Source organism: Daldinia vernicosa, assembly GCF_022497035.1.
Source record: "Daldinia vernicosa strain CBS 139.73 unplaced genomic scaffold F5Y00scaffold_5, whole genome shotgun sequence".
Taxonomy (NCBI): domain Eukaryota; kingdom Fungi; phylum Ascomycota; class Sordariomycetes; order Xylariales; family Hypoxylaceae; genus Daldinia; species Daldinia vernicosa.
This window is the reverse complement of record NW_025953921.1, coordinates 576,277-591,465: the sequence shown is the minus strand read 5'-3', so window position 1 is coordinate 591,465 and position 15,189 is coordinate 576,277. Positions and strand designations below refer to the sequence as shown.

Here is a 15,189-nt window from a genome sequence, read left to right as displayed (position 1 = left end):
CTAACAAAATTTTAGCAGTGGCAGGTAGCAAGATATCGATCAGACGAAGGACAAATCATAATCCCTGCGTTTACGGTTATGTTCCAGATTACGATTTAGTTAGTTAATCCGTTGTAACTGATCTTATTAATAAGCTACATCAAGAACGACTGATCAAAAAGGGGCTAACTTCAACCACCCCTTAAAAAATAATCACTTCTTAATATCATCGGCAAGTAAGCATCTCGAGTCAATAGTAACTAAAGAGAAGACTATGGTAAATTCGATGATGCACCTGATATTCCGAAAGTTTCCGGTAGGTATGATGACCACTATGTATGTGAATGAATAGATACCCTGCGATTCTCTTATTCTCTCTCTTATGGTATATCTCTTTCCAGATTGCTATAGTGTTGAGATTGAATTTCAGACCAAATATCATGACGGGTAGAAAGACGTCGGCATGTAGATCCATCCTAAACTGCGAAAGCCACTCTGGCGCTGCGTTTTGCTGGTCGTTCGTGTGCCTCGGTATCGCTGCTCTTACTTAGTAATTCGCCAGTCGTCGATGACAGACTATGCATCCGTTTCAGGCCTTTATTTATCCTGAAAGGGATGGGGGCGGGTTTGTCTATTGATGTGGTGGCGCCTGGCCTTGATTTAGCGTCCGGGCTACCTGTGATCAATCCCTCATCAGGGTGAAGCTCGCGACCGGATCCTCTACCAAAGACATATTGCGGAGTTTCCAACGTCGCAGTTTGGGCAACACCATCTTCTTCGTCGGGCAAAGGTATTATCTTCGCATTCAGGATCCATTGGTATATAAGTCTATCGTCCAAGATGGACTTGACTTTGCTATGTTCAGCGTAAGTCATCTCCTTTCGGCGATTGACGATGACCTCTTCAATGCTATTTCTTAAGACGAGAGTCTCAACGGACACCGGCTTCTGCTGGCTGATCCGTCGCGCTCTTCCGATAGCCTGCGCCTCGACCTGGGGATTCAATACCGGGCTGATGAAGTAGATTCGCGACGCAGAGCGCATATCGAGACCGAATGCTGCTTGGCTTATGTCCATTAGAAGAACCCGAAACTTCGGATTATGTGTGAAAGTAGCGACATATTGTGCACGCCTGTCCGCACTAAGACCGGCCCTTGCATAGATTAAATGTTGAATCTGTAGCTATAATTTAGGTAAGTAGATGTACTAATAAGTGGACGGGCAAGCAGTCTCTTACAATTTCCAGCATGCCAGCCAAGTAATATGCAATGTTTTCGTTGTCATAGAAAACAATGATCTGCTCCTCATCTTGGTGCTTGACGATAGAATCAATAAGGTAGGATAGCTTGGCTGAAACTGTCGAGATAATTCTAGTCTTCGCTAAAGGTTCCGCGACCTTAATATGGCACCCTGGTTCTGTTCCAATTCCTTGCGCGCTCTCGGTGAGCGGTTGTGTTGCGTTCCCCAACGTACCTGATTTCGGGATCGCATGATAATCACCCCCAAGAGCGGTGTTTCCCGCCAAGGCCGAAGCCTGGCTTGGTTGTGCTGTCACGTAACCGGCGGCATCCATTGCCGCCATCAAGGCTTGAGAGCGCTCGGCCGCACCTTGTTGGTCAAGACGACCGCTTTCTATCATAAGCTGTAGAGATGTTGGGGCGTCAATGCAGGGATTCAAGAATCTCTGCAGTGCGTGTACCATCCCAGCATCAGTACAAATTGGCTGATCACCGGCGTCCGAATCATCAAGCGACCAGTTCTTCCCGTTACCCCCAGGAAAGTTGTCGATATACAACGGCATAGCGTGGAATGTATTGCTTACATCTTTTAACCGGTTGTTCACCGCGATTTTACCGAAGTCGATTGCTTGTCTCAGTAGGTCCTCGTCCTCGCTGCTGATAGGAATGGCCTTCTTCTCAAGAAAGCCTTCTGCGGTCTCTAATGCTTTCGCGATATCTTCAGCTGAATAAAACACGCCGCCAAAGAAGCAGGCTTGCCTTAAGTTCCTAACGAGCTGGGCGAGACTCTTACGCTGCCTCTCGTGGAAAAAGTAATCCATATCTGTCCGTTGCGACTGCACTGAGTTGAAAATGATCATCATCGAAAAGAGATTTAGAGATAGCTTATCCTGGAACGAGCCGTCGAGTAGCACAATCTTTTCTTCTACTGGAGGGAGTAGCGTGCTGATATCCGAAAGTTGATGACGAATGATCAGTGAATCGAGAGCCGTCCTTAAACAATCTTTGCGATTATGGCCTTTGGCGTGCTGCTCTGGATGCATGACATACGTGTTCCAATCCGCTACACTATCGCCAGCCTCATCCTTCGTGTTCGCCCACGGGCGAACCTTGAGGTACTTTGCCGCCAGGTTGCCAATTCTCTGTAGATCCTCCCTTTCTTGTCGTAAGGTGGATTGCACCCTCTCTTTTCTGCCCTCGTTGTTATTCTTATCTTTCGTCTCGGAAGACTGCTGTTCAACACCGTAGAGACCCCTCGAAGGAGTTCCTGTGACGACCCATCGGGCGGCAATCTCAAGACGGTCGAGGACCCTCATAATATCGCTCTTCCAGCTACGACTCTTATTTCCCAACTTGTGGCCTTCGTCAATGATACATCGCTTAAACCGAATGTACTCGAGTGGACAATAAACATCTGAAGTTGGCCCCTCCTTATTTGATCGCTCCCTCTGGATCCACTCGAAACGACTCTCAGAAAAGAGGATCAAGTCGTAACTTAACAAGGCAGTCACCGGTGGAATTGGTTGCTTCTCTACGAGCACGAGTGTGTTCAAACCGAGTGTATGCTTCTTCATTTCATTCTGCCATTGTTTAACAAGATTATTAGGGACAATGACGAGCGTGGCATGACTCAGATAGACTTCTTTGGGTGGCACAATTCGAGGCGTGGTTCTGTTACTTCTTCTTGGTTCTACTAAGGTGTCCCGTACCTTATATAATGCACGGTTTTCCAATCGGGTCAAGGCGTCTATGCAGTTCTGGTATTCGTAGCCGAACTGAGTAGCGGATGCCTCAAAATAGGGCTTCCACGCTATAGAATTCTTGTTTGCAGTGGCTGCGGCCATGTCAAGCAAGCTTGCAGTTTTTAATCTGGGTGGGATTTCAGCCACAAAGGGTTCTGGAGCTTTTGTCGGTTCACTTTTTGTACATAGAATAAGGGCTAGACATATAAGGGTCTTGCCGGTACCCACTATGGCAATAGTCAGTGATTTCCATTTGAGAAGACTAATAATTGCTTGATGAGCTATCAGGGAATTTCTTCACACGGTCACATCTCCTAAGGCAGATCAGACATAGGGTGCGATTCAAATAAAAAACGAAGGGTTGATAAGACATTCTGGTTTTACTCACTTTCTTCGGCAAGGATCCCGCCACGCACTCCATCATAATATCTAGGTTCTCTCAAAACGATGCCCGAGACATTGTCGAAGTACCAAGGACGCCCTTCCTGGTCGATCACTGATCGAAATCGGGGATCGATAATCCTGCCAGGATTTTCTTCGCGTTGAAGCATAAGTGCTGCAGATCTGCCCTGGTAGGGGTAAAGCTTCGTGGTTAGACCCGGAACCTGACTCTCTAGCAAGCACTGCATCCCGTCCCGGGTATCAGGATTAGTTTCCAACTCGGGGCGAGGGTCCGGAGAAGGAACATTGTTGAACATGGTCAAGAGGGATGTGAGCTCGCCATCAGGCAGGCCTTCGCCCTGGGGCATTGGCTTCTCATGATTATATTCCTCTCCTTTCCATAATTTCAATGAAAAGTCAAGCTGGGATATGAGTAAGGACATTGCTCTCGTCAGCTCATTTCTAATATCGATACTGCTTCTGTCAACATCCTGAGGGAGGACGTAAACTCGAATGCGACCACTGCTGTTGACATGGGAGATAAAACTAAAAGACATCTGAATCCATCGACTTTGCCATGATCCTATAAATGGTTGCAATATAGGTAATCTCAGGAGTGCTTCCTGTGCTTGACTTGGAAGGCAGGCAGGCTCAGGGATATCATCAAGACGCCGAGAAAAGAACTTCCACGACTGTGGCTTTAATATTGCCCGGGATCCAGGTGATATTAGATTGGTATCATCCACGGATAATTGAAGACATCCAGCAGGGATATATTTGCTGAGCCCTGGGATGTCTATTGTAGGCGCCATTACAGCAGTTGGTGATACAGGAGCCGTGTTAGTGAAAGTAGGACCTGTCCATGGGTGGCCTCGGCGATGGAATTACAACTTGGAATGGCGTTCAGTCCATGTTTAGATCGGAAGATCACGGCGATGCTATTATGAGGATGTAGAAGATGTATAGATACGGAGATGTATTAATGAATTAATGAATAACTGGCTGTCTAGAAGGAAGGTGCAGTCTTGAATAACAGGTAAGATTCATTAGTAAGAAAGAACAAGGGATGTTAAAACTAAAAGGCAGCTGTAAGCCCCAACTCCCCCCCTAATCAGGTATGCATTTATTCTAGTGCAAAGTGTCGCCTAATTTACTATACCGAATCTACTAAACAGTTTAATTCACTTATTGCAGTTATGAGCATCATACTATGTATGTCAGTAATGCTACAAACTTTGCTCCCGTAACTTCGTGTTTATAACACGTCGAACTGAGGTAATTTATAAGCATGTTACTTCGGTTCAAGATTTCGCTATATACGGACTATAACTTCTAATCAATAGGTACAAATAAAACGACCACATATCGGCCGAGGGTATCGAAGAGTGATGCTATGTAAAAGCCATCGCTACAGTGACTAACCCGATGGACTCTCTTAAAATTAATCCATGGACCATACGGATCAAAGAGTAATATAGTGTAGAAAAGGATTTTCTTTTTCCTCTCCCTCATAATCGTAATCCATATGATGAACTCCCTGACGATAGAAAACACAAGCACCAAAGCATTATGTCCTAAAAAGGGGAATAAGAAGGAAAAGCTCTCGTAGCCTCTCGATAAACACGGTCCGCCTATCAAATGGTATAATTCGCAAACGCCTGATAAGATGTGCATTAAGTATTACGCGGATCCGTCCAAACTCTCCAAAACTCGTCTCGCCACCTCTATTTTCCTCCGATACGCCCGATACTCAGCCGTGCCGCGGCCGGATTCGGCCAAACCAAGAACACATCGACCAAGGCTGGCAACCAGACGCTCAACAAGTATTCGATCATCTTTTTGCAGCATCTCGATCGGAGTTGCTCTACTATCTCCGCTCTGGCTGCCGGAGGCGCTCTCGTCCATAATAACTTCCGAGATTTGCTTCAATTCCCTATCCGGCGATTCTCGTGGTGTTAACATGCCACCGTTAACCTTCGGCTTATCCACCAGAGGGAAGCTCCTATGTGTCTTATTCGAGTCTAACGACGATGCCGAAGGGCGATGCATGAATTCTGCTGCGCTACTCTGCGGTCGTCGGATGCCCGAGTGTCTAAATCGACTTTTATCGGAGCTAGAATCGCTGGTCTCGGTGGAAAAACCAGCTCGTTTCGCCGTATCTGGCGTATGCGTTCGAGCACGTTTGGGTACTATGACACCGTACTCGCCGTAGACCTCCACAAAATGTTCTGTCCTCGTACTCCGACCCTCTGTAGCTGTTGCAAACGAGTCAAAGGATGAGATCGAGCCGGTACTCCCCCTGCGAGAATGTCTTCCAATCCTACTGGAAGATGTCATGTTGCTGGATGCAACTGGTCCTCGGGTCGTCTCTACCGAGTCTTCGGAGCTAAAGCTCTCGCGGCTGCCCTTGCTTCTCAACCTACTTTGGCTCATAGTACCCATCGCACTGTGCAGGAAGAAATGCTCATAGTCGAAAGCATCCTCACGATCCTCATGAGAAACCTGGTTTTGGACGGAATCGTAATACGAAGACGCGCCACTCTCGCTTGCAGTATCATCTATCAGGTCCTGCTCGTTCTCCTCTTCTAGCTCCACTTGTTCCTGCTGTTCCTCTTCTTTCTCTGCCCCATCACTGTCATCGTAACCATCCTCTGTTTTCATATCAAGGTCATCGTCTACTTGGCTGATTATTAATGGGTCGCTATTTTCAGGTGAATGAGAGTTACTTTTGACACCCTTTGACTGTACTGGAACGATTTCTTCTGTGGAGATGTCCTTCCGGGCCTGCGCTTCATCAGTCTCGAGTACTATACGTTTTGCTGCCAAACGGCCCTCGTTAATATTGATAGTTGAAACATCATCATTCGATTTCTGCGACTGATGACCGCTATGTATAGAACCGTCGTCCTCATATTGTGCCGTATCAGCATACCACTGGTCAACCCGAGCATGCGTGAAAGGACTAGGTGTTCGCATGTTTTGGATACTTCGACGCTTTAAGCTATCCGCTCGGGCTTGGTCTCTTAACGTGGACAGTCTTCCTTTGAGATCTTTCATTTGGTCTTTTAGATCTCGCATCTGTGCTGTTGACGCAGATCGCCTTAGCCCTTTGTCTGTATAAGACCCAAAAGTCGGACTTAGAAACGTATCCAACCTCGAACCCTCCAAACTCGGTCTTGATGAATCTACCTCTTGCGAGGCATCATCCTCGCTTAACGGTTCGAGGATAGACTCCTTAGCGTAGAAAGATGATTTAGCACCCTCATTGATGTAATCCGCGCTACGAGGGCTGTGGAGAGGTGGTCGATATCCACCTGCTGCACCTAAGGCACTCGAAGATCTCGGCACAAATACACCCGGCTTAATCACATCGAGCGGAAGGGTAGGGATATTGTTCTCGCTAGATACCCTCGTGTGTCCATGCCCACTCTTGCGGAGAGTGGAATCGTGATCGCGGTGGATTGCAGTTGTAGGCCGAGACATGGTTGGTGAAGCTGTTGAACCTGAATCAGTGGATATGGTAGGAGAGTGGAGGGTGCGTGCCCGGTTCAAATTTCCTTCCATGGTCTATTATGCGTCAGATAAACAAGAAGATAAACTATAATTCAAGGATACTCACCGTCAATCGTCGTTTAGCATTTGCTAAAATCTGCTCCGCTCTTCGACTCAGCGCAGTTGAGTAGCGCTCCTCTCCAATTCTAGCCCGGACCTCACTACTTGGTAAGACATATCCCTGAACGGATGCGTCGTCGATGAAAGAATCGGCAACGCTTTCTTCGTCATCACCTTGAAAGTTGCTGTCGTCGACACTGACAGTATCGTCAAAGTCGGCAAATAGTGCAGCTTGCTCGCGAGTGGTGATGGTACTCGTCGAGTCCATTGATGCTCGCCTTTCGCGAGAAAGTTTCGAATCCTTCTTCTTCAGCGTCTCGTAACGCATCATGGATGCCGGTTGTATCGAGTCGTCACTACGCGTAGACCCGGACCGTGTCTTATTCGGAGGACAGGTACTCTCAACCTCTGTGACCTCACCAATATCCGACAGCATCGTCCCATTTCCGTATATGATGGGGGTAGTAGGGGTGACGGGCCCCGCGAAGGCTTGAGGAGTAAGATCAAAGCTCATACTGGCGACTTGTGTATTCTTCCACATAGTCAAAGGCGATTGTGATCTATCCGGGGAAGAATAGGTATCTTCGTAATCTGGTAATATCATATCTGGGTTCGTCAGCGTAGGCGACGCTGGCAGAGGTGGATAAGACATAGAGCCGGATCCTGCTCCCGAGGCCTGGGCCTGGGCTGGCGGAGTAGTAGCTATTCGCGTTGGCGACATGGGGCCGGTTAATTATGGTATTAGATATCGTAGAGGTTTGTCGTTCGCGCAGAGTATCAACGAAGAGTATTCGCGAAAAACTTTGCGAGGTGATGACTAGAGTCTAACAGAAGCAGGTGACAGATTAAGACAGCCTGCAGACTGCAATTAGCCGCACCGCCTTTCGCGGGCAGATGCGAGCGTATCAATTAGGTTGATACCGGTGTATCCAAAGTACCCCCAAAGAAAAAAAAGGGCTCGTGTAAATTCGTAAATTTGTATGTAGGACTCGCGAGTAAATCAAGCGATATTAGGTTGCGACGGGTATCGAATCACATGTAAGCCAGTTCAGAGTAAGGTTCGTTCGGACAAGTAATTGAGAACCCGCGAAACCTTAGGCACAGATACCGTCGAGAGTATTCGAAGAGATAAGTATTAGGTATTAGTACGAATTTTCGAGCATCTATTGTTCGAAGGCGGCGGCTTGACAAATATCAATATTCTGTCCAATCCCAATATCCAGAAGTATTAACTGCCGTGTTCTTCGCCCCGTGTTCAGAATACGCCGATGATGATGGTGATGGTGGTGATTTCGATGTCGATGTCAACGTCGATCGATTCGAGTGTCCTCTTCCCTGATCAAAATCGTAGTCGCACCGGTGTTCTCGTCGGGTGCCTTGGAGGGCAATTGTAACTCGAAGTGCAAGCAAAGGAGCGCGAGACCATTGGGTTCAACCTGGTACATAGGTATGTAGGTACTTCACGTATATTAGCGCAACTAATTTAATTGGACGCTTAATGCTGCCCCGTATTGTACAGCCGTACCTGATCAGAAGCCAAGCTAGCTCTGGGGTGGTCCTAGTTGATTAATTGGCTGTTTAACACGGTGGAGACACCTGAAATGACGAAGCCTCCTTTTGGTTCTCGGATCACCCAGACCCTAAATTTTGTTAGCGTAAGCCGGCATTGCACCTGCCGGCTTTGGACTGCCAGATAAGCGATTTAACAAAAGCCGGAAAGGCATGGAAAAGAACGCTCACATTATTTATGGTAGGTACTACCTACCTTATAAGTAGATATTTACATACATAGAGGTAGGACGAAGATTACCTCATGTGGGTAGGTACATATGTAGACAAGTAGGCTAAAGTGTGCTTGGTAAAAGCTCCATGCATAGCAAAATGAATAAACTGGGGTTATTCATTCCATCAGCCCAAGGAACGAGCTTCCGCATTCATGCATGCAGTAAGCTAGGATCCTCAAAATTTGCAGAATTCCCACGATGGCTGTGATTGTGAACAACTAATGTAGGGGTAGGAAACAGACGTGCAATAGGACGACGAGATATGCTATTGACCCCTTTGTCACGTTTCAATGCGACATGCAGAGACGGCAAGGTCCATCTTTAATTGTAGGTAAATGCAAGTAATCTATAATATGGCACGTACAGTTACTATTCTAGGTACTACATGTGTACCTAAGTAAGGGGGACCACTGTCACATACCTTATGTAGTGTAGTTACCATGTAGACAGAAAAGATGTGCGACAACAAAGCTCACGAGACCCATCATCAACATTATGGTGATCAATCTGCACTATTGGCAATGCCCATCTCGCATCGCTGTTTATCGATGGGACCTATGTGGAAGATCCAGGCATGGAAAAGAAGCCTAAAATGGAAACCAGCGGAACTCCCGACGCATTGGAACGGACGGATCGCTTGGACGCACTAATAATATCGTACCAGTAAATGCAAGATTGGTTCAAGGCTTTTGCGACTCGATATTTACACGGTTTCATGTTTCACGAGGGGAGAGTGGAGATTTAAATCTATACTATTCCATAAACAGGTAAAATACATAAGTACCTCCTTACTATAGGTACAATTAGATAGTTATTGCTTTAAAAGAGGAGTTTATATAATAAATTTCCGAGCTCGCTCATTGGCCTGTGGAGTCGACGCATTAGCCCCATATTTACTTGAAAACTTGGGAATTTTCACAGCAATTTTCACATTGCTTCAAGTTCGACCTCTTCTCATGATTTTTGTATGAGTCCCTTCTGTCAGCGAATTAAGCAAGTCATAATTCACTACGAGCTGCTCGATATGTAAAACATGCCATACTCGATGCCAGCTCTGGCAACAGAGAGCAAACAGGCCAATATTGCTGCGTTGGTTCCTGTTTATGGTTCATCATTGACGAGTATCTTGACCTAACTTATCTAGGATACTTACCAACTGCCAACTCGCATTCCTTCTAACGTAAGTGCATTCTTAAAGTCGTCTGACTTTGCCTCTTTCCTTAACCACTAAGTGATGAGCAATACCAAGAATTCTGCAATGCTTAACAGCGGCCTCTCCAGGCTTGCCAATCTGTGGAGACCTTCTTGCCCTGATAGTGGTGCCCGTCAACATATAAGTCCTATTCCTATAACGTTAGTAAGCTAACCATGAAAATAGGTGCTGAGTTATTGGCAGGCGAGAATTTTGAGATACATAGGTATACAAAGATAAATCGAACGAAGTGACGGTTAAGCCCTGGGAGGTGTAGATCTCTATTTCAATAAAACAAACCATTGGGGTGCTCTCCAAGGACGTGCAATGGCAATGGGCGTGAATAAAATAGTAGGAGAAGGAACGAGAAACAATATATATACATAGCCACCGAGGGAATCGAACCCTCGCATCTAAAGTCAATCTACTCGAACATCGATACGCAAGGGTAAATGTACAAGTTGAATACACTACTAGAACACAGCCAGTATGGCCTTTGTTAAATCGACAGCAGTATACCTGGTGTTATGGTCTATATATATAGTAGTAGACATGTACAAACATTCGATAGCCAATATAATATGTGACGAAGCGGTGTTTGTAATTTAGCGTTTAACGCTGCAAATAACAGTATCTGATATCATCTGGCATGAGCACCAACACCATCCATCAATGTTCCAAATCCTGTTCCGCCCAGCCCTTCTGAATTTACGTGTTAACAGGGACAACGTCCGGGTACCGACCACCGCTAGGCTTGACTTTGGACAGCGTAGCATCGATCTGAGCCATCTCCTCGTCCGAGATATCGACTTGCACAGCGTTCTCGTCGATGCGGGCCACCGTCGTAGCACCGGGGATCGGGATGATGGTCTTAGGAGCGCCCTTGCGCCAGGACGACAGGCGTATGGTCCAGCTGATAGCTAGCTGGGCTGGAGTTACGCCCTTCTTCTTGGCCAGCTCCTCGACCTGCGACGCCAGCTGCAGGTTGACCTCGAAATTGCCCGGTTGGAACCACGGCCACGACCGCAGCTCCGGCTTCACGTCCTCCAGCGACTTGATCTGGCCGGTCAAGAAACCTCGGCCGACGGGCGAGTAAGCGATGATCGGGATGTCGTACTGTGCGCACGCGTCGGCTACACCGTTGTCGAGGATCTCCCTGCTGAATCTTCATGGGTCTATTAGCTCGCCGTTTCTGCTACGTTTTGGGGAAACGTCTTGGTAATTTCGGTAGTATGTACTTACAGCGAGAGTTCGACCTCGACCCCCACGATTTTCGTTACTTTCACGGCCTCGTGGATCGTCTCGGCCCTGACCTCAGAGAGCGAGATGCCTCCGACCTTGCCCGTTTGGATGTCTAGGACATGTCAGTATTATGTCTTTAAGAATTCTGAATGCGTACAGGGGTAGTAGCAAAAGACAAAAAGAGGTCGAGGACTTACACTCCTTCTCGATAACCCCAAAGGTCACACTTAAAGGCACCTTGGGGTCGCGGCGCGCAAACTCGAAGATGTCGATCTTCTTGCGGCCCTTCAGTTGAGCAATGCAGTTGTCGATAGACCGACGAGTGCCCTCCGGCGAACCATCAGGTCCAAGTCCGTTGGGATCCATGCCGCCTTTGATACTGAGCACGACCTTCTCGGCGTCCTCGGGGTACTTCGCGAAGTAGCGCTCCAGTAGTACGAGAGAATTCCGCTCGGGCGGTCCGTAGAACTCGCCGCCGTTCCAGAAGTTCATCCCGTTGTTCAGCGCGGCCTTCAACGCTTCGAAAGCCTTCTCGTCTGAGATAGGATCCGCCCTCCAGGTCAGGCCCATCAGCCCATACCCCGTAGGTCCGACTTCTTTTCCAACTAGAGTAGGCATGTTTGCTGTTTCGTCTGTTCTTTCTTTTATTCTTTGAGGGGATGCCGATAAGTCTTTCAAGAGCTTGCAGGTCAACTGTGAAGGTTCGGGAGTTCGATGTAATTCAAATCTCGTTGAGTCGTTGAGGCGAAGGGGCCTTTTATGCTAAATGTACCCGTCTTCAGGACATTGAATAGATTCATGTTGGTAAGTGTTGGCGCGTGCATGCTACGCCAACTGTACGGGTTTTGCGGGACGGCTTTAGCATCTCGGGTTTCTAATACCTCCACAGGCAAAACCCCGACAATTCTAGCCTAGCCCCTTGCTCTAGAGCGAGAGTAGATTAAACCACGCCTTTTTGTAGATAATCAACTTCCGTAATGTGTTCTAGTTTGCCAAGTTAGTCATATAGATCATACCGAAGATCACGCACCCCGGCCACACGCGGTGACTGTATGTAGTATAGCATCACCACGATAGTCCATACGGCTTTTAACAGAAAGTCAGATTATTCATCATTATTACATACGGTGCCTTTACACAGCTATCGACCTATTACTAAAATATTACGGAATACTCAGCCTCAAATTTATAAAGCTCCTATTAACCCGTTTTATACTAGAAGGTAGGTATATCAATGTGAGTCTATCCCGAATGCTTGAGCACGTCTTGTCAACTTGTCCGGCGTTAAGCATACCGGGCCCCGCTCACGGGTTTTAACAGGAAGTTATTATTGACGGGAACCGGAGAACTACAGATCCGTTACGGCTCAGCCATAACCATAGTTATGATAGTTTATATGAATTTTCAATATAATCACGTAATGTTAATATACCCATAGCATTACGCAGAATACTCTTCTCAAACATCTTATTGTTCAAATGATCCAGGGCGTACGAGGATCGAATACCTAGTTTGATTCTTTATAACATCATCGTTAGGTTATCTTCGTTGTTTGGGAATATTTTAAGTTCTGCGCTTAGTTTTGAAGCCCAGTCAGTAGCTGAGTCTCAAGTGTATACTACATATATAATGTGAGGTAGTAATATACTTGATCATAATCCCCGTGAATCCGACTACCTACGTATGGGGTGATTTTATGCCGACGGAGTTAAGAGGTCCACATTGGGCCGTCATAGGGAATCTATAGTGTAGGTACCGGTAGCTCTTTTTTCTGCATCCCCTGTAGATATTGCTGCCAGCCCACAGATTGTATCCTCTCGTCCTTAGCTAGCACCTCGTTTTTCATATCTTCCTGGTAGCGTTTCATGCGTTCTGCATATTCTGGGTACGCGCCACCTAAAATCCGGATCGCGAGCAGCGCGGCGTTGGTTGAGTTCCCGATTCCGACTGTAGCGCAGGGTATGCCCCTCGGCATCTGTACGATGCTGTGTAAACTGTCGACACCATCTAGCACCGATGCCTTCACGGGAACGCCTATTACTGGAATATGCACCTCAGATGCGAGCATACCCGGCAAGTGTGCAGCGCCCCCTGATTTCCAATATTAGTAAGGCATGTTTCACGCGTTGAGGATGGGTTATAATAAACAGGGGGAAAAACTTGAGGTACTAACCTGCTGCAGCAATGATAACCTTGCAGCATGACTTGGACATTTCAGCTGCGAATTCCATCATGTGGTGAGGTGTTCGATGCGCCGATGTTATGCGGACTTCGTAAGGCACATTGAACTCATCTAGAATCTTCAACCCGGCTGTCATAGTGGTCAAATCCGAATCGGATCCCATAGTCACAGCGACTAGAGGCACGGGCTTCTCTCGTGACTTTTTTGTTTGTGCTGGGCTCTTCGAGCCAATGCGTTCAGCTCGAATCTCATCCATAACACCGATGAGAGGGGCTATGTTCTCAGCTAGACGTTCAACGGAAGAGAACCCCGTGATGGTTATATGACCAATTTTCCGTCCCGGCTTCGATTCCTTCCCGTAGAGATGTATGTATACATCCATGAATTCATCATATGCGCTCTCCGCAAGCTTCACGAATCTATTGTGAGAAATTGGTTGAGCACCGCCTAGGATATTAAGCATAATCGCGGAAGGCACTCGCGCGTTGAGATTTGCGCCTTTCTGCGGGATAAGATCCAGTATGGAGTATAGTTGAGCCTTATATTGCGACATTTGAGGTACGGCCTCGACTATAAGGTTCACAGTTAGCAGCTACTCGTTAGGAAAGCCCTAGAGAAGAAAAGGCGGAAGATAGGGGCGAATAACGAGTGGGAAATACATACTAGTAAAATGACCGGAGTTATGCGGGCGAGGAGCAACTTCGTTCACCAGAATGTGGCCGTCAGCGAGTAAGAACATTTCTACCGCGAAGACTCCTCGACCCCAAAGGCTGGCTATAACATCGCTTGCTACCTTTTGCGCTCGCTTTTTGACGTCGTCCGATATTCTCCGTGGCGGATAGAACACCTTGGTGCATATGCTATCTTCGTGTATGGTCTCGACGACTGGATAAGGGTGAACATGCTTCAAGTTGCCGTCGTCATCCTCTGTCCGTAATACCATGACTGAGAGTTCCATTTCGAAAGGCACCCACTTCTCTGCATATAACGGCTGGTCTCCCATCTGCTCTGTGGCGTTCTTCAGGTCTTCCGGACCGTTGACCTTGAAGTTTCCACGGCCATCGTACGAACCTTTACTGCCCTTTAACATGAAAGGGAACCCAAATTTCCAAGCTGCCTCATCCAAAGAATCGGCCTTACCCTCTCCGGACTCTATAGCCATCTGTTCAGCAACGGGAATACCGTTTTGAATGAAGTATTCCTTCTGCTGAAACTTGTCCTGGATTAGACGTATGGTCTTCCATGACGGATGCACGGGTACTTTCTTCAATACTGTACCGTTCCCGTCAGGCGAAGGCACTTCTACGCCTTTCGTTGCTATCTCTTCCAGCACCTCTGTCTCCACATGCTCGATCTCAACCGTGAGGAAGTCAACACGGGAGGCGAGGAGCTTGATCTTGTCCGGGTCCTTGAAAGATCCAGTAACGTGGAGGCTGTTGCGGTTTATCTGTTTTGCCGGGCAATCTTCAGCGTCGAGGATAGCAATGGGTATATCTAAGGGCCCGGCCGCTTCGCAGAGCATACGTCCAAGCTGGCCACCCCCTAGAAGCCCAATGACAGGGTTCTTTACTGCCATTATAATAAGAGAAGATATAAGGTATTGGGATGATTAAGCGTCACTTATAAGTACCTACTTATAAGTGATGAATGGAAAACCCCTCCAAGGAGTAGAAATTATTGATGATAGCGGGGCCAAATCTAAAATATAGAATTATTGCAAGGGTTTAATTGCATTAATTGCATATTTTAGCTTGCTACCCCTCTGTGAACCCCTCTGTGATTCTTAGAATGGTAATATCGTTGTTGTATGTATTGTTGAGATCGTGGTTAACTACAGG

At 47.1% G+C, this 15,189-nt stretch overlaps 4 protein-coding genes across 4 annotated transcripts; all 4 read right to left on the bottom strand.

Annotated features, from left to right (window-relative positions):
- Positions 1 to 109: 109 nt before the first annotated feature.
- On the bottom strand, positions 110 to 4,415 carry F5Y00DRAFT_226350 (P-loop containing nucleoside triphosphate hydrolase protein). Its single transcript, XM_048006324.1, has 3 exons — positions 3,347 to 4,415; positions 1,216 to 3,185; positions 110 to 1,160 (listed from the first exon to the last, which is right to left on the bottom strand). Exons 1-3 carry the CDS (start codon positions 4,149 to 4,151, stop codon positions 456 to 458), a joined length of 3,480 nt encoding a protein of 1,159 aa, XP_047868838.1. The 5' UTR covers positions 4,152 to 4,415; the 3' UTR covers positions 110 to 455.
- A 604-nt stretch (positions 4,416 to 5,019) lies between these two features.
- On the bottom strand, positions 5,020 to 7,603 carry F5Y00DRAFT_251051 (uncharacterized protein; the record flags this gene model as incomplete). The annotated part of the gene is made up of 2 exons (XM_048009795.1): positions 5,020 to 6,906; positions 6,959 to 7,603. The coding sequence occupies 2 exons, from the start codon at positions 7,601 to 7,603 to the stop codon at positions 5,020 to 5,022; spliced, it is 2,532 nt and encodes an 843-aa protein (XP_047868837.1).
- A 2,597-nt stretch (positions 7,604 to 10,200) lies between these two features.
- On the bottom strand, positions 10,201 to 12,242 carry F5Y00DRAFT_156472 (putative aldo/keto reductase). Its single transcript, XM_048004628.1, has 3 exons — positions 11,367 to 12,242; positions 11,170 to 11,281; positions 10,201 to 11,092 (listed from the first exon to the last, which is right to left on the bottom strand). The coding sequence occupies exons 1-3, from the start codon at positions 11,785 to 11,787 to the stop codon at positions 10,636 to 10,638; spliced, it is 990 nt and encodes a 329-aa protein (XP_047868836.1). The 5' UTR covers positions 11,788 to 12,242; the 3' UTR covers positions 10,201 to 10,635.
- Positions 12,243 to 12,655: 413 nt separating this feature from the next.
- Positions 12,656 to 15,154, bottom strand: F5Y00DRAFT_156462 (Phosphoribosylaminoimidazole carboxylase). The gene is made up of 3 exons (XM_048004627.1): positions 14,015 to 15,154; positions 13,343 to 13,921; positions 12,656 to 13,260 (listed from the first exon to the last, which is right to left on the bottom strand). The coding sequence occupies exons 1-3, from the start codon at positions 14,925 to 14,927 to the stop codon at positions 12,911 to 12,913; spliced, it is 1,842 nt and encodes a 613-aa protein (XP_047868835.1). The 5' UTR covers positions 14,928 to 15,154; the 3' UTR covers positions 12,656 to 12,910.
- Between the last annotated feature and the right edge of the window lie 35 nt (positions 15,155 to 15,189).

What these genes read in the sequence shown, in the direction of transcription:
- F5Y00DRAFT_226350 (XM_048006324.1), bottom strand. Translation starts at nt 4,151, where the DNA reads ATGGCGCCTACAATAGACATCCCAGGGCTCAGCAAATATATCCCTGCT. An exon ending in CGGGATCCTTGCCGAAGAAA is followed by an intron (nt 3,186 to 3,346) that starts GTGAGTAAAACC and finishes CTATTGCCATAG; the next exon opens with TGGGTACCGGCAAGACCCTT. An exon ending in TGGCTGGCATGCTGGAAATT is followed by an intron (nt 1,161 to 1,215) that starts GTAAGAGACTGC and finishes CCTAAATTATAG; the next exon opens with CTACAGATTCAACATTTAAT.
- F5Y00DRAFT_156472 (XM_048004628.1), bottom strand. Translation starts at nt 11,787, where the DNA reads ATGCCTACTCTAGTTGGAAAAGAAGTCGGACCTACGGGGTATGGGCTG. An exon ending in TGGGGTTATCGAGAAGGAGT is followed by an intron (nt 11,282 to 11,366) that starts GTAAGTCCTCGA and finishes GACATGTCCTAG; the next exon opens with ACATCCAAACGGGCAAGGTC. An exon ending in GTCGAGGTCGAACTCTCGCT is followed by an intron (nt 11,093 to 11,169) that starts GTAAGTACATAC and finishes AGACCCATGAAG; the next exon opens with ATTCAGCAGGGAGATCCTCG.
- F5Y00DRAFT_156462 (XM_048004627.1), bottom strand. Translation starts at nt 14,927, where the DNA reads ATGGCAGTAAAGAACCCTGTCATTGGGCTTCTAGGGGGTGGCCAGCTT. An exon ending in TAACTCCGGTCATTTTACTA is followed by an intron (nt 13,922 to 14,014) that starts GTATGTATTTCC and finishes TGAACCTTATAG; the next exon opens with TCGAGGCCGTACCTCAAATG. An exon ending in GGTTATCATTGCTGCAGCAG is followed by an intron (nt 13,261 to 13,342) that starts GTTAGTACCTCA and finishes ATTGGAAATCAG; the next exon opens with GGGGCGCTGCACACTTGCCG.